This window comes from Beta vulgaris, chromosome 7 (assembly GCF_026745355.1).
Source record: "Beta vulgaris subsp. vulgaris cultivar EL10 chromosome 7, EL10.2, whole genome shotgun sequence".
Classification (NCBI taxonomy): Eukaryota; Viridiplantae; Streptophyta; class Magnoliopsida; order Caryophyllales; family Amaranthaceae; genus Beta; species Beta vulgaris.
Window position 1 is genome coordinate 15,589,181 of NC_079208.1, and position 22,223 is coordinate 15,611,403.

The 22,223-nt window shown below is 38.6% G+C and overlaps 1 protein-coding gene and 1 long non-coding RNA gene across 2 annotated transcripts; both read right to left on the bottom strand.

The window, feature by feature from the left end:
- Window positions 1-376: 376 nt before the first annotated feature.
- Window positions 377-910, bottom strand: LOC130589469 (uncharacterized). The gene has a single exon (XM_057390737.1). The coding sequence runs from the start codon at window positions 908-910 to the stop codon at window positions 377-379; it is 534 nt and encodes a 177-aa protein (XP_057246720.1).
- Window positions 911-7,644: 6,734 nt separating this feature from the next.
- Window positions 7,645-15,240, bottom strand: LOC125499540 (uncharacterized). The gene is made up of 2 exons (XR_007276436.2): window positions 14,621-15,240; window positions 7,645-8,184 (listed from the first exon to the last, which is right to left on the bottom strand). It is a non-coding gene; the product is annotated as an uncharacterized LOC125499540 (long non-coding RNA).
- Between the last annotated feature and the right edge of the window lie 6,983 nt (window positions 15,241-22,223).

Genomic DNA, 22,223 nt, shown 5'->3' on the forward strand with positions numbered 1-22,223 from the left:
TCTATTATAAATTTCCAAATGTTGATATTTGATTTTATATTCTGTTTTGCATTTTTAAAACTTTTTTTAATGTACAAATGCATATGGTTTGATGTACAATAATATACGAGTGTACATTTAAGGATTTTCAGTGATCAAAGTAATGACCATCAGTGTACATTGTGGTTTATCTATATTTACGTTGGTTGCGGTTCCTTTTTTTTATTATTAGCTCCACCTACAGTTGCATGTACACTTTGTTTTCTTTTTGAACCAGTAAGAAGAGGAATATATAAGCTCATCAAATCAGATACACACTACAACCTCCAAGCACAGAACAAACCAACTAGGTTGGACTCTTCTGCACAAGAAGGCTAGAAACAACTAGTTACAACCATTACATACTACTACATAGAGTATCCCACCAAGCACTGTCTTTACTATTTAGCTTAGTATCACTATGAGCTTTGACTCTACAGATTGCATCTCTTCTGATTTTATCATATACATTCTTTGGATTGTTAACTTTAGCATTCCACACAGCATCATTACGAGAGTGCCAGATTGCATACACTGTCGCATTAAGAGTAGCATTATAAACTTTCCTTTGGAATCCAGAACAATGTCTTCTTCCTATCATCCTGTACCACATTTCCAGAGTTCTATCTACCCATCTGAGCTTCAGCCATCTCAGTACAAGCTGCAGCAATATAATACTGAATTCACACTGAAACAGTAAGTGGTTATGTGTTTCACTCTGAGTCTGACAGATAGCACAAACATCATCATCAATGATCCTCCACAGCTTCAGTCTGTCTTTTGTATAAATCCTCTTTCTAATAGCAAGCCAACAGATGAAATTGTGCTTAGGGATAGCAAGTCTACACCATACAGACTTATCCCAGAAACATCTAGGATGATCACCCACCATGAGTTTATATACTTACTGATTTAATCTTTGAAACTGCATGAATACGACATGTCTATACTAGCTTTGATTTTTTCTTTTACATCACATATGCATTTCCATACCAGCTTGCATTACTTGGAGCTTTGTAAGTCCACCAGTCTGCATTCTTCACATAAACAACATTAACCCACCTAATCCATTGAGTATCTTCTTTCTTTGCAATAGCCCAAACCAACTTTCCAAGAGCAGCTTGATTCCATTTCTCTATTCTTCTAAATCCCAGACCCCCAGCTCTCTTAGGTAAACAAGTGGAATTCCAATCCACATTCCCAGGTTTAGTGCTATAGAATTCTCCACTCCATAGAAAAGCCCTGCAAACCTCCATTATCTTCTTAATCACACCTTTGGGGATAACAATGATCTGTCCCCAGTATGTATGGAGACTCATCAAGACAGAATTTATTAGTTGGACTCTTGCAGCATAAGAGAGATGCCTAGAGCTCCATATCTTAATTCTGTTTATCATTTTATCACAGAGAACAGTGCAATCAGCATTGCTAATTCTTGATGAGCATATCTGCATTCCTAAGTAAGTAAAAGGTATCCTACCTTGAACAAAACCAGACACATCAAGTATTCTTTTAACCTCCTCCTCCTCCATACATGCTGTGTACACAACAGTTTTGTTCTTATTTACACATAAACCAGAAGTGTCTGAGAATAGCTTGAACCCTTGCAAGATCATATAAGTAGAGACAAACTCCCCTTTACAGAAAAGAAGCACATCATCTGCAAATACCAGATGATTCAATTGTATTGCTTTGCACCTGTAGTGAAAGTTGAAGCCATTTTTCATCCCTACAAACTTCATTATCCTACTCATGTATTCCATACATATGACAAACAACTGTGGTGAGATGGGATCACCCTGTCTAAGTCCTCTCTTAGGATGAAAAAACCCAAACATATTACCATTTATCATCAGAGAACAGCTGGTACTGGTAACACATGTCATCACCCAGTCAATGAATTTCTGAGGAAAGTTGAGACTAGTCATCATTTCTCTCACAAACTGCCATTCAATAGTATCATAGGCCTTCCTCATATCCATCTTTATCAAGCAACTAGGTCTGCATATTTTCCTAGCATACCCTTTTAATAGATCCTGGCATATCATTATGTTATTCACTATATTTCTTCCTTGTATGAATGCTCCTTGATTGTCAGCAACAATCTTAGGAAGAATAGGGCTCAGTCTCATACATAGGACCTTAGAGATTACCTTGTAGATCACATTACAACATGCAATGGGACGAAAATCAATAACAGAATTTGGAACCTTACATTTGGGAATAAGGCGCAAAACTGTGGCATTAATTTCTTTCAAAAAATTTCCACTATGAAAAAATGAAATGACAACTTGAGTTACCTGGTCTCCAATGATCTCCCAATTATCTCTGAAAAAGTGTGATCCAAAGCCATCACTACCAGGAGATTTGTCCCCTGGAATAGAGAACATGGCTTGTTTAACTTCTTCAGGTCTGACAGGACATATAAGTCCTTCATGATCTGCATTTTCCACACATTGCCCAAGATCTATAATCTCCTGAATAACTGACTTCCAGTTCTCCATAGTTGAACCCAACAGCTGCAAATAGTAATCCAGGAAAGCCTTCTGAATCATGTCAAGTTTATCTACCCAGTTACCCTCCTTGTCACAAATACTGTATATATTATTCTGCATCCTCCTTTGCTTTATTGCTTGATGGAAGAGCCTTGTGTTTTCATCCCCATCTTTAATCCAAGCTGCCCTAGACTTTTGTCTAAGATACGCAACATACTGTTTATGTATTCTTTTGTATTTATCATATGCTATTTGTTCTTGCATTCTCAGTTCAGAATTATGGATATCAGCTTGTAGTAGTTGTTGACACTCCATAAGCTTCTTCAAAGCATCATTACCTTGAGCTTGAATGTTCATTGTGTCTCTATTGAGAGCTTTTATTACCTTCTTTGTATCTTTCAACTTGGTGACCACATCATACATTTTTGACCCACACACCTGTCTCCTCCAGATTTCATTGATAGCCTGGTCATAACCATCCAGTTCTCTCCATATTCTGAAGTATCTAAAAGGTTTTCTCATTTTTTTATCTTCCTGCATCAGTCTAATTACCAGAGGAGTATGGTCGAAACTTCCTTCAGGCACATATCTTACTTCAGCTTCAGGAAACCTTTCAACCCAGCTTCCACCTATAAGCACTCTATCCAGCTTACAGAATACTCTATCAATACCCTGCTGCTTGTTGCTCCATGTGTAAAACTGGCCCACACCTTTGAGATCACTAAGATCACAATCAAACACACAGCTTCTGAATTCAGCAGTTTCTCTACTTGTAACTATAGAGCCTACTCTTTCATCTGTGTTCAAAACACAATTGAAATCCCCTACTGCCATCCAGGGATTATTGTTCATACTCCCTATTTTCCTCAAGTCCTTCCAGAGCTCCCCCCTTTTGACTGCCTCATTATGACCATACACAAAACTGCACCTGAAACAGATGTTTTTATTCTGAATAGAGGTGATGACACAGTGGATTATTTGACTTGTCATAAGCCCAAAATCAACTGAGAAGGACATTGGGTTCCAAGCAACCACTATTCTCCCTCCTTTGTGACAATTGGAGTTGGAAGTAAAGCACCAACCCTGAAATACATTCTTATAAAGTGAACCCATGTTAATAGGTTTCACCTTTGTCTCTAAGAGGCATACAACACCCACAGCTTGAGTGTTAAGAAATTTCCTAACACTTTGTTGCTTCTGTAGGCTATTTACACCTCTCACATTCCACACTACTACACTATCCATTCTGGATAGGGAAGTTTCCACCTCCCTCAATCCCATCTGTTTCCTTTTGCATACCTACTTCTTTTTCTCCATTTCCTTCCTCCATGTATGTCACCTCCATTTTATCTAGACTCTCATCAACTTCTAGAATAGAAAAAGCATTATGCACTTCTACTTCAACAACAGTTGGTGAAACAGGTTTCACAACCTTAACAGGATTATGATATTCTTCATTATCATTCTCCTTCCTTCCTACTACAGGCTCCCTATTAGGTATCTTAGGTACCCAAATTTTTTTCTGTACCTTTTCTTCCATCTTTTTCTTCCTGCATTCCTTCTCATGGTGTCCCATTAATAGACAATTAGTACATTTAATGGCCTTCCATTCATATTCAACCTCCACACACACCTCTATACCATTCTCATTGATAAACACCAGCTGATCAGGGAATTCATTGTCAATACTCATTTCAATCAGCACTCTAGAAATGTCAGTCTATCTCTATTCTTAGTAGCCATATCCACTTTTATAGGCTTCCCTAATCCTCCCACAATCTTGTATAAACTTCGTTCCCCCCAGTACTTAAAGTCCAGTTTAACCCTCACCCAAGTAGGAACAGTCTTGAAATCATCCTTATGAATCTCCAGATTTGGAGACCATGGTTTAAGAAACATTGGCTTCTTGTCAAAAAATGGCATATCACTATTTAAGACCAAATCACGCTTCTCCGTTGACTTGAATCTTATCAAATAAACACCAAATTTGACCATAGCAACTTTGTCTACTCCTTCATTCTTCCAAATTCTTCGACAAAAACCATCCATCACACTAATAGGTGGATTTGCCCCTGCAACATATCCCACTACAGCTGAATTCCAGTAATCAATCTCAGATTGAATATCCTCCAATTCAATTTTGATTGGATTATCCACTTTCGATTGATTAACTGCACTTCGACCTTCTCTATGCTTCACCTCCACCACATCAGGAACTACATTATTATCTAGCTGATCATTCAGTTCGTCATTCCATTGTAAAATAGGAACTGGAGAATGAGAATTACCTCGAGAGCTTTGCGCAGCATTCCCTTCCCATTCAACCCGATCTTCATTCTTTTTGGATATTACAGTAAGCCAATCACTAAATGTTCGTTTAATCGCAGAAACCACAATGAATTCCTTCATTGATGCATCAGGGGTTTGGATTTCTTCAACATCATCAATACGAATTCTATTTTCACCGATCAACAAATCCCCTACTCCCATAAGTTCATCCACCGATTTCGTCTTCTTAGCTAGCGAATCAACATTCGGACCCTTATTCTTCTTAGCTACAGCCTTACCACCTCCAGGTTTCTTTGCCATGGCGTCACGTTTTAGAAAAAACGAGAGAGAAAACGAGAGAAAAAAAGGCGCTAACATTTTTTTTTTTTTTTTTGCATGTACACTTTGTTGACATTCATGTACATCAACTGGGTTACAATCATGTTGTTATGTGTTGACCTTTTGTTCTAGTACCCATATTGAGTTTTTTTGTTTTGTTTTATTTGTGTCTATAGAATATGTTATGCATGCATGTTAGTGAAGCTAATGTATATTTAGTCATACACAATGATCATTAACGCAACTTTAATGTACACAGAACAAAGTCAGCTTTATAAAATAACTTGAACATCCAGTCATACACAACATTGTACATTCAGGCTTAGTAGTTGAACAATCTTGCTAGAAAATTTGTACATTGAGTCATATCCAGTGAACATTCAATCAAACAATAATGTATCCTTATTTTCAGTGATCAAAGTAATGACCATCAGTGTATATTGTAATTTATCCTTATTTACGTTGGTTGCGGTACCTTTTTTTATTATTAGCTCCACATACAGTTGCATGTACATGCACGTACCTTGCATGTACACTTTGTTGACATTCATGTACATTAACTGGGTTATAATCATGTTGTTATATGTTGACCTTTTGTTTTAATACTCATATTGATTTTTAATAATCAACACACCAGTGCACAAAGATTGCAAATTACTCACTTGACATCAGCTTTAGGAATTGGGTTACTTTTATTCTATTATGTTTCTTTGTACATTCTTGGCTTCGTGGTTGTTCATTAACAAAATCAAAATGTACAATGACATCCCCCCATAAAATCGTCAATAACACACAATGAACAATAATAGACATCCAAAGTACAATCCTTGTGATATAGTGAACAATGTGATAACACACAATGAACAATAACAGACATTGAAAGTAGAGGTTCAGATATTTCTTCAGATTTTTTCACTTTGTTCTCAAAAGGGTGGCCAATGGTATTTCTTCACTTTGTGTTCTTGCAGCCTCAAAAAATATTAGTAACTAGAGGATGAAATTTAAACAACAAAATCATTAAACATGGAAGGAGGTTGAGTGTGGAAAAGAGAGAAATGCTGAACAGTATATGAAGGGAAATGATGGCAGTTGACATCAAATCAGTTATTAAATGGTGAACAGTAAATGTCAAATCATTTACTTTTTGAATTTTCGATTTTGTACATTGGATATAAGGGGAATGTACATTGGCTGTCAAATCAATTACTTTTTGCATGTTGAATGGTGCGTTTTATTCTTCTTGCCTTGCGTTTTGGACAAGGTGCAGGATGCTCATCCTACACCTTGGTGCACCATCTACGCATTGCGTGCAATCAGGTTCCTTAGGCAACTTCCAAATATTAGCTCACTTTCACTTTCAATTTCTACTAACATTGTATGCTTGAATGACCAGCTAGATATGTCATGAAAAGCACCATAAAATTAGTCACAAGCTAGCTGTTAGCACTTGGTGTTTGTGCAACATCATAAGGATTTTTTTGTTTACTTCGAAAAATAAGTCCTTTTTTGTCATTACATTGTGATGCACTAGTATTGATGCTTTCATGTTTATTTCCTGAAAGCATTTGTGAGCACCTGATGTGCAACTCATTCTTTAAACTTAGTATTGATACAACTTCATCTCCATATAATGATATAAGATATATATTGTTATTGTGCTTTTGTTATTTTTTTTTCTTTTTTACAAGTTAAAAAATACAGGAAAACCCAAACTAGTTGGCAAAGAGACCAAACCAACAAGTGCAACAAGAGTAATACAATTTCAGATTATGGAAATAGCAGAATGAAAACAATATAATGAAAGTAATACAACTAGGAGATAACAAAAGTATCAAATCACGTAGTAACTCCTAAAGTCACGATGAAGTACTTCACAATGAAGTATAAGAGTACTTTATATCATTTATTGAATCACATAACCTCATGATTGCTTGCAGTTTTATTAGATAAAATACTTCGCGTTCAGCCAAACATAAACAAAATATAGCTCGTTTAATATACCAGCATAGTCTCCTTGAGAACAGCTTGTAAGTAAACTAAATTTTTGAGGTCTGATTCATCGGATAACTTGTAATTTTTAACATAATGTGTGATACTCCTATGTTCATTTTGACGTGATTAAAGTTTAATGTAGTAAATGATGATGTTGATTTTAGAGTTTCTTAGTAATATTGTTTTAATTGAGATGTGTAGAATTGAGGATCATGAAACAAAGAGAACGTAGTTGGATGCAAGATAGGTGTGAGGGACGCTTTCTCAAGATTGAGTTTGTGAATGGACTTCGAGATTTTATTGAATTCGCACAACATAATCATAAATTAAAAGACGTTGAGAAAATTAGATGTCCATGCTTAAGGTGTAACAACAAACAGTTCTTTGATGTTGATATTATTAGAGAACATCTTTATAAAAAAGGATTTTGTCATGACTATTTTGATTGGATATGTCACAGGGAAACTATTGAAGAACCCCCATCGTAGCCATCAAATCCTTGTCGAGACGTGATTGTTGATGCTCTTGGACATAATGAAGAAAATTCAAACAATGAGCAAACAAATAATGTCGAACAGGAGCCAAATGACGTAGTTAAGACACTTTGGGGATAGTTACCAACAAAAATACACTCACTCCCCCACGGGGGAATAAAAACGAACCATCAAATGTACATGTGTATTCCCATCCCTTCTAAGATGAGACAGAAAAAAAAAAGAAGAAAAAGAGGATCCACAACTTCTAATATTGTCTAAGAGAAGCCAGTAAATGCATTCCAAGCAGGGTTGTTATGATAGTAGCTAACAACACCTTAGGAGTCAGTTTCAACGAGATCAACACTCTATCCCATACGATTAGTTGTAAGCGTTGTCAATCTAACATGAGCCAACTCAGACAAACCCACATCCCAACTAGCTCAACGACAAGCCACTGCTATAGCAACAACCAACCCTTCACTATTACGTCCCACCACACCTAACCTAATTTCATCCTCTCCAATAACTGCCGCATTCAAGTTGAACTTCACCACACCTAGTGAGCTACAAGCTGGGTTGGATTTACATTGAAAAACCTTCAAGGCAAAGTCACAATAGTCATGGACGAGCCGATTAAAAAATTTGACATACATAAATATATTTAATAATTTATCAAATAAAACAATATTTAAAATATTTATTATTAAGACAAATCAAATCTCGCATAAAATATTTTTTTTATACATTAAAAAATAAGGAAAAATTCACATGAATAATCCCAACTTTCACCCGTCTTCTCAAAATAATCCCAAGTTTAGATTATTTCAAAATAATCTCAACTTTTGAGAGGACCTTTTCAAAATAAGCCAAACTATCTTTTTCATTGCTCGCACTAATCCATTTTAGGTCTATAATATGTTGAAAATTGATAGTTCGGATTATTTTGAGAATGTACACCTTAAAGTTGCGATTATTTTAAAATAATTAAGAGTTGGGATTATTTTGATAAAGTTGGGATTATTCATGTCAATTTTTCCGAACAAGGAAAAATTCACATCTTCTCAAAATAATCCCAACTTTAGATTATTCCAAAACAATCCCAACTTCTGAGAGGACCTTTTCAAAATAATCTAAAGTATCCTTTTTCTTTCTCGCACTAATCCATTTTAGGTCTATAATATGTTGACAATTAATAGTTCCGACTATTTTCAGAATGTACACCCTAAAGTTGGGATTATTCTAAAATAATTCAAAGTTTGGATTATTTTTAGAAGACCGGTGAAAGTTGGGATTATTCATGTCAATATTTCCTACAAGTAAATAGAAATGAATAAAGCAATATTTTACATAAGACTCTGTTCATTATGAAAAAAAAATCTTTTATTTTTAAAGTAGAGTAATCCAAGTGATTAAACACAAAAGTTGTGGTCCCCTCTTGCTTTTTGGTGGCATATTTTTTTTACCATTTTGAGCTTGGTTGCACTTATTGTGACTATTCCAAATAAGGAAAGTGTTACACTTATTTAGAAACGAAGGTAGTACTTCATCCGTAACAAAATAGATGTTGCACTTTCAAAAACACAATTTTCTAGGCAATTTTTTGAAGAGAAGAGTGAGAGAGTGAAAGAAAAAAGGGAAGCCATGTCATAGGAGAGAGATAAAGAGAGATTGCTTCCGAAAAAGGACGTGTAACTTCTATTTGTTACAACCATATCTAAAAATTGTAACATTTATTTTATTATGGAGAAAGTAATAGAGATTAATAATATTAAGTGGCAAGACATGTATCTAGATAGTTGATTGAGGAATAGATCTTATGCTTTCCGTACTTCTATCATTCTAGGTGAGTCTTCTATAATCACAACCTTTTAGAAAACTTCTGGTGTATGGGTATTACCCAAGTTTAGTAGCGGAAAATTATCATGTTCGGCAGCAAATGTCCAGGACGCAAACTCATGAGGAGATAATAAATGTTCCTCAATGTGAGACCGGGACTGCCGTCGCGGCCACCGAAGAGGACAAAAGATAGGGAATCTTCCCTGTAACGGATTCGTTACAGCCATAAATGTATGAAATGATTACCTATCTTGTCAAGTGATAGTACATCTATAAATAGCTCAATAGTACTATTTATGCAGGTACATTCTCTATCGTACTAAAAATAGTTGATCTCTCTCTCTAAACTCTCTCTCTCTCTAATCCTAATCGGACAGTCGCTGACTTGAGTGTCAGAGGGGGTTTCCTCACGACCACCCCGAGGGTAGCTCACGTTTGTTGTTGTGCAGATCACCACTCCCGGGTTGCCCCCATTATTGACAGACATTCTTAAGTCTGCCACTGTTTCATAACCGGAACAACTTGGCGCTAGAAGGAGGGGACTCCTATCCTTTTTGAGTAACAACCATGGGGTATGCAGATAACAACACTGGTCACGGTCCTCAAGGATTCGATGTCGGCTAGACATCCTCTCAACCTCCCATTACTGCGCCGATTGGAGCACCAGAGTTTCATTTTCGGACGCCGAGACACGGGGAGCAGACCCCAAACAACAATGTCCCTTTCAGTTTGACTCAATTGAGTCAATTCTCCCGGGAGCAGTAACAGGCTGTGGCATCTTTCATCTAAATGCTAGCGGGCACTCCTCAACCAATTTATCCTCCATCTCAGCAAGCATAAGTCGGGACCCGTAAGCGATCACTGGTAATGACCGGTAGGAATGCGGACAACACCTCAATCAGGAAGATGTGTTCTCTTAACAGAGAAGGGTAAGAGCTCGAAAGGCGAGTCGATCAATCAGGGTACGAAGAACTGATACTAGAGATAGAAGAACTGATACTAGAGTACAGCACCAACGGTGGTAGTAACTATTTGACCGGGGGTCACATGCTCATAAAACAAAAGCTCTCTCCATTCACTCCGGAGATTTTGAATCATCCTATCCCCCGAATCAAAATGCCATCCTCTAAGTACGATGGTACATCTGATTCCGATGATCACGTGGCGGCACATGAAGGTCATATGTTCTTATACACACAGGTGGACGCCATGTGGTGTAAAGTTTTCCCATCCACTCTAACTAGGATAGCTCAAACATGGTTCAAAAGTTTGAAACCACGTAGCATTTCTAGCTTTTCTCAGTTTTCACACACTTTGTGAGTAATATGCTCCATCTTGTATTAGCTTTAACTTGTAAAAGGTTACTTACGGCTTCAACACGAAACATTTAGGAAAACTGCCACCCACCAAGTGACAGGCCACAAAAATGACAAAACAACATATGCACATCAGCAAAGCTGTGTACTAACCCCTAAACAAGAGTAACACATGCTTTGGTGGTTTTTACTTGAAAACAACTCTCACACAATCAACATAAGTTCAACAATAACACCAATCATAACATGGTTAGCAGCAATATATTATTGTCGAACATGCATATTACATTTCCAATTCCACGTTTCATAATACATCACCAATCACATAATAACAAGCACGATAAGGTGACTCCCAACAATAACATGTTTCATATATTATCATTTAATCAACCTTATAACTTACCACGATTCCATAGTAGGAATTTGAGGTCACCAACTTTAATATAAACAATATTCTTCATTTCCTTTAGTCGACTTCTTAATGGAAATTCACATTTATGCTTTCATGCGCTATCAATCACTTTCTCATATTCTATAAACAACCTTTTATCAAGCAATAAATATCATAACAACTTTCACTATAATGATTCCTTATCGGGAATCCAATAACGAGATATGATTCCTTATCGGGAATCGAACATTAGTATCACTTACCATGATATGCCTCCTTATCAGGAAACCAATATCAATATTCATATTCATATACTGAATAAACGTTCATTACATACCTTATATGATTCCTTATCGGGAATCCAATAAAACAAATTACCACGATACGATTCCTTACCGGGAATTCAATATCGATATAACTTTCACAACTTGAGATAACTTTCATTTAACCAGGGGGAAAGAGAACGCGGCGGAGGAGACAAAGCTTACACTCCGACAGTGGGGGTCGTCACCCAACCATCCGCTTTACTTTTGGCTAATAATTGCGACTAGTCCGGAGTATATTTTTCCGCTGATTTCATCAGCCATCCACAGGTTTCACATTACATGATATAACATCCGATTATCGCCCCACAGAGCAATGGGCAGGTTTCCCTGTGGGGCCCCAAGGTTCCCTGTCCATGGGGCATTGTTCGTGTCACCTCATCCGCGGACTCATATGAAGCTACTTTCCCCTTTTAGATTCCTTTCGATTATCGTTCATAACTTAATCAGATCATTCATATAACTCATCAAATAATTTAGTAATCCTTAATGACAATCTTTGAATAACTAACCAAACCAAGTGATTTCCCTCGTAGATAACCATAATCATTTAACATATAACTCTTATAAATACGTCTTTCAAATTGATACATTCATGCTTTTCAAGTCCAATTACCATCGTAAAACTTGTGAACCAAAACTGGTACTAATTAATCATGTCAATACAATATCCTCAACAATATCACTAGTTCTCTCAGTTAAAATTAACTAACGAGAGTTACTAAGCTTATTCCACACATCACATGCATACTTTTGCATATAGATAGTTCATATTATTTTCGCCACTTCACCAATATCTATATAGACTCATCTCAATAATGATAACATCGATTATCAAACATCAATAATACTCGCAATAGGTTTCTCACCTAGAATTAACTAAGGAGAGTTAACTTACATATCACACTCCCGTTCATTAATCAAAGGTTGATTAATTAAAACAATCAGTTCGATTCATATCATACCATTTATTAAATTCCGAATAACAGATTCAACAACAAAATCAATCTACATGACATACTCGTAATCATATAAATCGTGTATGCATCACTCCAGTTAGGAAGTTATGCAACCATATAAGTGGAGCTTCTTTTATGCAATTTAAGAACTTATACTCACGCCAACTTTGCATTAACTTGTTTTTCTTAACGCTAATCGAATAGTCTGGCTTCCCATTTACAATTATTAAACCCAAAATCTCATTTTTAGCGAACACGAGTCAAATAGCCCAACTTTATTATATTATTCCATCTATAGTTATCGAACTAAAATACTTTATTAAATACATCTTCACTAATCTAATTCATAGTTAGGTAAACTAACTTCCATGCTCTTCAGATTTTTAACCATGACTAGTCAATCATTTCAAAACTATTTCCATCTCCAACCAACTCACATTCTTTATATAAAAGTCAATTAAATTGGATCTACAAGCTGACTTTAATTAACTCCACTCTTGGTCATTTGACAAAGAAGTAGCTAATACTATACTTTAGAACATTTCATTCAAAATCAAAGTAGTTTACTAAAGTACTAGATTTACTTGATAAGTATTATGAAAGAAAATGAACATTTTACTTCCCTTTTAGTAACACCAGATAGGTGTTCCAACTTCACTACATCAATCGGTTTATAGGATATCCTTATCACATTAACTCAGGTATATTAGAAGATGAATCTTGCCATAAAGTTTACTTCTAACAATCTTGGTATTATCAACATTTAATTAATCATTTTCCCTTCTTTAGTCAACTAAATTGACATAATCAATCCATTATTAAAGTTTAGGTAAACTGTTCTTAACTATTTAACATATATGTGTATAACTTAACTTATTGACTGCAATACTCATTGCTTATAAGTAACAATGAACCCAAACCACTATTTTAGTTGATAACATGAATACGATTTAAGGAATAACTTCTTCCATTGAATATTAGAATCAAGAAAGATAAATCCCCTCTAACTAACTCATACCCTTTCAATTCGTTACTTGTTAACTAATTCAAGTATTTTTCATCTAACTTACTTATATAAAACTAACTCAATTCATGATTCCACTCCAATAATATTAGGTAGTGTTTGGGAATGTTGATTTCATTTGAATTCCTGGATTTCAATTTATTATTTACAAATCTCAATATTGAATTCCAAATCAATTGTTTGGGAAAACCAGAAAGTCTAAATCCATTACTCCTGCATCCAGATAAAATTGCCACCAAACTCTGGTGAGTTAGAGAAAGAAATGGAATATGGTGGTGAGGTAGAGGAGAGAGAGTGGACAAGAAACCCATTAATGATTGAGGAGAGAAAAAGTATGATTTTGTCATTTAAGTTCACCAGAAAAAAATAAAAAAAAAGGAAGAAAAAAAAGACTTGAGAGAAGATGAGAAGAGAGCAGTAGTTTTTTCTGAACGAAGAAGAGAGCAGTAGGGTGCATTTCAAATTACAATGTTTGAGATGTCATTTTAAATCCTTCCTTGTATGGTTTTTTTTTGGTTGTATGGGGATTTGGGTCAATTCTTGAATTGAAATTCTTTGTCCATTCAAACATCTTAATTATCCAAATCCAGGATTTGAAATGAATTGAAGGTATCCAAACACACCATTAAGTAATATGAATTCTCCTTTCTCAATAATTAACTAATCAAATAAACCAATCCAAGCAATATCATTAATCATTTCTGATTACTCTTAACGTAAATCATCCTAATGTAAATCATCCTACTAATCTAGATGACAACCTCTTACCAAATAGATAATTCCATCAGACAACTTACAATTCAATATAACTAGAACTAGGCTTCCATTAATCAAACTAAATCAACACATTTTACTAAACTAATTTTAGAACTTATAATCACAAATATTTCCAAAACCAACCGTACACCAACTTTAGTTATCACATAGGTAAGATTTAAGAAAAACTTCTCCAATATGAATTGACCAGTGACAAGTCACAAGAATTCAGTAGTATTCTATTTATGAAATCGACCACACAACCACTATTAAACATTAATATATTAATTCACAACAATGATGATTCAGCACCATCAGTATCACACTACCATACCAACAACTACTATTCCACATCAAAAATTATTAACAATTATTCACTCTTCAATGGAATGAAATCAATATCAGAAGAAGAGCAGATATTAAGTACCGATAGGGGAGGCGTGGTGGCGGCACCCATCGCCCAACAGCACCGGTAAAGCAACAACATCACAACGGGGGAACACGAACAGCAACACGGCACGAATAAAAGCGAGAGAAGTGGCGATCAGTGGTGGTTCAACACCGGCAAGAAGGGCGCGACAACGACGCCACCTTACGACATCAACCAAAATAAGACAGAAAACTGAACCCAGAACAGCAGGACCACCGAAGAGAGAGAGAGAGACGGGGCGGCGACGAGCGGCGAACAACAAAGCTCCGGCGAGCTTGAGAAAACACAGGCGAGGCAGGAGCGCAGGTGAGAGAGAATTCGAGGGGTCTGGGTTTCGGGTTTTCACGGGGAAGGTGAGGGGATTCGGGTTTTTCACGAGGAGGAGATAGATATGGGGTTTGGGGTTTTGGCTTCTTCGATTGATTGAAGAATCAGAAGGTTAATTTGAGTGGATTTGTGATGATTTTGTGAGGAACCTCTATGGCACCTTGAACTGAAGACACGAAGCAAGAGGAAGAAGTCCTCTGGTTGTCTCTTAATGAGACACGAAATACGGAGGGAGAAAATAGTAAATGGGGTTAGGTTTCTTTTCTTTTTTTTTAAACTACAATACTTAACTCAATTGGACCTATTTTATGAAAACATGAAATAAAACCACACCTTAATTTATGAAATTTAATTTCGTAAATAATTTTAATATATCATAATAAATATAATATTCATTTTTTAATTCTAATAAAATAAGAATATGTAATAAATAATTACAATTATCGTTAAGTAAACTCTTTTAATTTTCAAGGTTGTTACAGCGCACAACTGGAGAATTGTTGTCTGTGAAGCAAGGAATGAAAGCTTGCGAGACTTTATCGGTCGTTTCAATGTCGAAGCAGTCTTTATTCCAAGATTTCAACAAGATGTGGCTGTGTTAGCCCTGATGACGGACTGAAAGAAGGGTCAGTGTTCCGAAGTTATCTCAGCCAAAAGACTTTTACGCTCTCGGGCCAGTTCTGGGCAATGCCAATGACGTCATAAGGGGATAAGAATTTGATAAGGTCGTGAGCAATCGCGAGCCGGAGAAGAAGAAGGAAGATAGGCAGAGGAAAAATAAAGGTCGTGAAGGAGATCGCGGCAGAGACGAGAGGAAACAAGAATCTAACATGGTCAAGAGAGGTGGAGACCGTGATAAAGGAGAGCGAAAGGAAAGGTTCGATGAACACACCTAGCTAACAACGTCTAGGGCACAAATATATACCCTAAATAAAGATTGCGACAGATGCCAGCGTCCTAAGCAAATGTTTCATAAAAACTGAGACAAGACTAAGTGTAGTGACTTTTATGGTGATCACGGTCACCTTACAAAAGACTGTGGGCATTTCAAGGATAATCTTGAGGACCTTATAAAAAGAGGCTACTTCACTCAGTATAAGGACCAGACAATGGATTGGAATCTAAAGAAGCCAGCAAACCAAAACGTGCAATCGCTGATGGGCGAGATTCATGTTATTAGTGTCGGTCCCATCCACGGAGGAAGTATGTCCAGGGTCAAAGTGAGTCTGAAGGGGTTCAGAGATCAAGTGACTTTCAATGAGAGCTTGCCATGGAAAAAGCCGCCAGCGATGCCAGCCATGTCATTTATGTTGGAGGACGCTAGGCATGTTGTCTATCCTCATGATGACCCGCTAGTGGTCACTCTTATAGTATCAAACTATTTGATTCATGGAATCTTAGTGAATGGAGGTAGTTCTGCAAATATTATCTATCTTTCAACATTCGAAAAGCTGATGATTGGCCGAGAGCACTTGAAATCGGTCAAATACCCATTTATTGGGTTTACAGGAGCATCGGTAGTAGCGGAGGGGCTAATTACGCTACCGGTAAGAGTTGGAGACAATGAAACTGATAGGGATGTCATGGCAGAGTTTTTAGTTATAGATATCCCAGGGGCATATAACGCCATAATAGGGCGTCCCTTCATCCATGATGTCTAGGGGGTTGTGTCAACCTATCATTTGACAATGTTGTATGTCTCTAATGAAGGGATGATGTCAAGGTTGGAGGGAAATCAAGAAATGGCAAGTTCATGTTACTTAACAGCTTTAAAACAACCCACCAAAAGAGTCCTAGTAGAGAATTTGGATCCGCCATCATGAAAGCAAAGAAGAGCTCAGAGAACAGCACAAGCTGAGGACATAGCTGAAAAAGAAATTGAGTTAGCTGAGAAAGAGTTTGAGGTTGTTTCTATCGAAGATCTGGAGTCTCGACTAAGGATGAGCCGAGACTAAAGCCAGACGGAGAAACAAGACAAGAAATGCTAGCTGATGATCCAGCTAGAGCGGTCGTTGTCGGAATGACATGGATCTAGAGGTTAGAGTCAACCTCGTGACTCTCCTCCGAGAAAATGCTAACGTCATCGCATTCTCGGAGGATGTTATGCCAGGAATAGACCCAGTCATGATGGTTCACCGTCTAAATGTCGACAACACAGTCCACCTAGTGAAGCGAAATAAGAGAGCTTTCTCGACCGAGAAAAATAAAGTAATTAAAGAAGAAGTGGACAATTTGCTAGCGGCCGATTTCATTGAGCCATATGACTATCCTGAATGGTTACCAAATGTAGTGATGGTGAAAAAGGCCAACGGCCAATGGCGAATGTGCGTTGACTTTGCAAATTTGAACAGAGCATGCCCAAAGGACTGTTACCATTTGCCCTTAATAGATCAATTGGTGGAATCCACCAGCAATCACGCGCTGCTGAGTTTTATTGACACATTCTCAAGATATCACCAGATCATTTTGCTAAAGGAGGATAAAAAGAAAACAATGTTCATCACGGACAATGGGGTATACAATTATAAGCCAATGCCTTTCGGCTTAAGAAATAAATGCAGGTGCAACATAACAAAAATTGGTCGACTAGGTATTCGCGGAACATAAGGGGAGGAACATGGAGGTCTATATGGATGACTCCATAATAAAGAGCAAAACAGACCGCGAGCACCTAGCCGACCTAGAAGAAACATTCAATACGTAAAGAAAATACAAGATGAAGCTCAACCCTAAGAAGTGTGTCTTTTGAGTAAGAGCAGGGAAGTTCTTGGGATTTATGGTGAGCTAACGAGGCATTGATACAAACCCGGACAAGGTTCAGGCAATCATGGATCTGCCCGAGCCAAAAGGCATTAAGGATATTCAGATGTTAACCAGAAGAATGGCCGCTTTGAAAAGATTCATCTCAAAGTCGGCCGACAAGTCTCTGCCGTTTTCGCACTATTGAAAGGCAACAAGAAGTTTGAGGGGGGGGGGGGAGCAGAGAGTAGAGTATAGCCTTATGGCAGTCAAGAGCACTTAAAGAGTCTACCAACAATATCAAGGCCGAAGACTGAAGGTAGGCGTTTTCTTATCGTTGGAATTAATTATTTCATGAAATGGATAGAGGTCGAGCCAACAACGAAGATAAAAGCAAATCATATAAGGAAATTCATCTGGCGAAACATCATGACTAGATTTGGCATTCTGTGGCTATCGTTTTTTAACATGACATACAGTTTGACTGTCGATCAATACAAGCTTTCCTCACAGACTTAAAGGTCAAGTTCGCACACTCAGCAGTATGCCATCCCCAGAGCAACGGACAAGCCGAGGTCGCTAACAAACAAATCCCGAATCCCCTCAAGAAAAAGCTAGACGGGTTCAAAGGCAGATGGGTTGAGATGGTACTGGCAGTACTGTGAGCGAACAAGACAGTAGAGAAGGAAGCAACAGGGGTGAGTCCTTTTAAGCTGGCCTTTGATGCAGAGGCGGTGCTACCGATAGAGATAAGGTTATCCTCCTATCGGATTAAGCATTAAGTCCTAGAGCAAAACGATCAAGCACTAACGGAAATTTTGGATTTCCTCCCTGAGAGAAGGCTGGTGGCCGAATTGAAAGCAGCACAGGATAGAATCAGTAAAGCTTACAACAAAAGAGTCCTATAAAGACCGTTAAAGGTGGGTGACTTAGTATTGAGAAGAACGACCGCCACGGGAAAAGCTTATGCAGAAAGAAAGCTGACAACTAACTAGGAAGACCCTTACGTCATGGCCAAAAAGCTCGCTCCGGGTTCCTACATCTTGAAGAATATGGATGGAAAGGAGCTAAAGAACTGCTGGAATGCTAGCGTATTAACGAAACATTATGTGTAATGTAATTGGACGAGAGCTACGATTGTCATATTAATAATACAAGTAGCTGCAAGCGTTCCTTATATTTCATTTGTGTATTGAAGTTGTATTTTTGTTAAATTAAACAACAGCCACATAACAGGCCCAATACAAATAAAGCCAAATGATACGCTCTAAGTACGCTAATGGCCACATAAGAGGCCTAGTACAAATAAAGCCAAATGACAGGCTCTAAGTATGCTAGCGGCCACATAAGAGGCCCAATACAACTAAAGCCAAATGACAGGCCCTAAAGCACGATAACGGTCATATAACAAGCCTAGTGCAAATAGCCAAATAACAGGCTCAAAACATATTAATGGCCACATAACATGCCTAGGATGAAGACGACCATATAACATGCCAAGGAAGATAACGGCCATATGACAGGCCTAAGGAAAATTGTAACGGGATAAATGCAAAAGTTAACGTCCTAAAAATGCAATAATTACTAACCGATTAAGAGTTTGTCTCGGACAATATAAATTCGCAATTTAAGGAAAAGACTGAATTATAAATTAATGGCATGGTGGCGAACTACAGGAAAAAAATGTAGGCAGCCATTAAAAAAGGCACTTATAAATTCATAGCAAAAATTGCAGTCAAAAAAGTGTTTACATGCCATCATAGGCTGAATTCTAAAAATTACAACTCAAGTAAAAAACTATTAGAAGATACAGAGGAGCCTGGAGATGACCGCCAAAATCTTCAAAAGGGGTGCTTTGTCTTCTCCGGGGACAGGCAAGATGTTGGCAATGACGTCCTTAGAGCAAAAGTAGGGCTCGCCATCAAGAGGGAGTAAGTGAACGCCTTTAGCAAAAGCAGTCTCCATCTACTCCCAGTCAAAAGATGGGTTAGAATGGCAGATGGATCCCTTCTCAGCAGTTAAGTCCGTTTGTACTTGGTTGGCGTGAGCAACAGCCGCGTCGCGAGACACTTGAACATCTCTTGTAACTAGCTCAGAGCTCTCTGCCACGCGCTGATACTCGACGTACTATGCTATCAGCTCCACAACAGAGTTGTTCGCCTACAAAATAAAAAGGGGGGGGGGGAGAGAAAGAGAAGTGAGTAAAATAAAAAATACAAAAAAGAAGAAGTATCACTTACCACTGCCATGTCATCAGCAAGTTGGGCTGCGGGCGCCACCAGCTTGTCGGCCAGACAATCTATTTGCAATAGGAGTCCTTTGAGCAGACGGTACCTAGAGTGCCGCCATTAGCAGGGATATCTGCATAAAGAGACTCGTCCCCCCTCACATCCCAATTTGCCTGGTATAGTTGACCGGGAGTAGTTCGGGGGCGAGAGAAGGTAGCCTTAACGGCGGCACAGAGGGGTACCTCCTTCGTCTCGATCTATTCTCGGACCTAAGAATAAATTCGCGGCAAGATCCGAGAGAATCTCGGAGCACTAAGAATCTCATAACTCCTCTCGCGCATGGATGAGAAGGATCCAAGTGCCGTCGCAATGCTGCATATAGCAGCATCAAGTGGAGATGTCTGGGGAATGACAGGAACGGAATCAAAAGTATAAGTAATTTCTACATTCTGTCATTTTAGAGGGCCCTCTGCCTCAAGTTCTAGGGGACGCCTGCGATTGCACTGCCACCGCTCCCGTTAACTAGGACTCGGACAGCTGATCGAGAGGGAGTCTAATTCCCCCCGTCCAGAATTGTGGCCTTGCGTTCGCCTAGCGCAGCGAGTAACCCGACCAGCGGTACGACCATCGCGACTGGCATTGCGGTAAGCACCTCGTGAACATCTAGTGAGGCTGTGAACGGTGTCGTAATCGAAAATTGGCTCTTTTGGAGTTTTAGACATCGGTCTTCATTCGTCGTCTAGGCCTAACTCCTCAATATCTAAGCTGCCAGCACCTATAAAAGAGTTAATCAAAGACGGATCAGCATCAACAAAATAAAAGGGCACAAAAGTCAGGTTACACACCTTATGGGTGAGTCCGACCCAAGAAAAAAGCAGACAGAGGCTCGTTGCCGAGAATATACTTGGCATGTGGAAGCCAAGTACAAGGACTCTGTGTCTCGGACTCTTCATTACCCTCAACTTCCGGCTCAGGCTTGAAATAGTCAAAGGCCTCTTGCTCAGCCTCGGGCAAGTCATAGGAGGGCACGTCCTCTATCCTGGTGACCGGCTTTGTGAAATGCCGGCGAAGGGGGAAGGTGTCCGATAAGTCAATAAAAGACCGCTTGCCATACCTTCAACCTAGGCATCTTGGAATAGACGATAAGCTCATCTTTGGCCGTCATCAGTGACCACCAACCCTTCTCAGCAGAACCATTCCTCCGCAACCAAGGAAGCCGACGAGGTTAAGGGTCTCAGGAAAGTCCAGATACCCGCAAACCCAAACTTACGCGATCAAGTTCCTCACGGCCAAAGGAGTCAAGTGAGCAGGGCAGATGTTGTATGCCTTCAAGATCTTGACCAGAACAAGGTCTAGTGGGAAACGTAATCCAAATTCGAAATGGTGGGCTTAAACAACTATGTGCCCTACCGGGAAATAAATCACCTTCGACCCCTCGGCTAGGATCACCAATTTGTAATCGGATGGGAGGGCATACAACTCTCAGCAACCTTGCAATAATTTAGCTCTAAAGCGATCGCCCGCCACGTTTTGCAAATAACGGTATTCTTAGGACCATTGCAATAATCTAAGGGGAGCCATGTCCCAAAATGGAGAACATCATCCCGGTCAAGAATAGGCTCTAGACGGAAGAAAGGAGGCATGCTAAAACTCTCATGAATGGCGATCTCAATATGACGAACGGTCGACTCATGACCGGAAGTAGAGGGGGCAGTACCAGCCTCATCCATGCTGGCAATAGAGTCGTTGTCAGAACTTAAATCAACAACAGGAGGATGAGATGGGTCGGAATCATGAGCAAGCCGGTCATAAAAGTTAGTGTACGCCACCACCCCAGCATCGACAAAACTATCTAACCAGGCATGTTCCATCAAAGGTCGGACATCAAGACCGGGAAAGGCATTAGGTGGAGTGTTCCTGACGACCCTACGGACTAAAATTTGGTGTCTTAACTCCCTAAGCGTCTGATTATCCCCACTCGACCTATGTTCTTTTGCCATGTCAGTCGTGAGGGATAGATCAGTTAAAAGACGAGTCCGCCCATCCCTAAGGTTAGCAACAGACGAACTTTGTCCGTCATCTAGGGAAGGAGAAGAAGGTTCACTTTCGGACATAAATTTACTACTCAAAGTTTTCAGACTGTCTAAATGGTCCGACATAGTTCTAAGTAAGGAAAAACAACGAAAAACCAAAAAGTTTCGAAATTGGTACCTGAGAGAAATTTCGCCGAAAAATGACCGGAGCAGACGAAGCAAACTTCCCAAAGTACAAAAGCTCCCCAAAACATAGCAGGTGAAGCGAAACTC

Coding starts and splice junctions, on each gene's coding strand:
- LOC130589469 (XM_057390737.1), bottom strand. CDS start 910: ATGGTGGGTGATCATCCTAGATGTTTCTGGGATAAGTCTGTATGGTGT.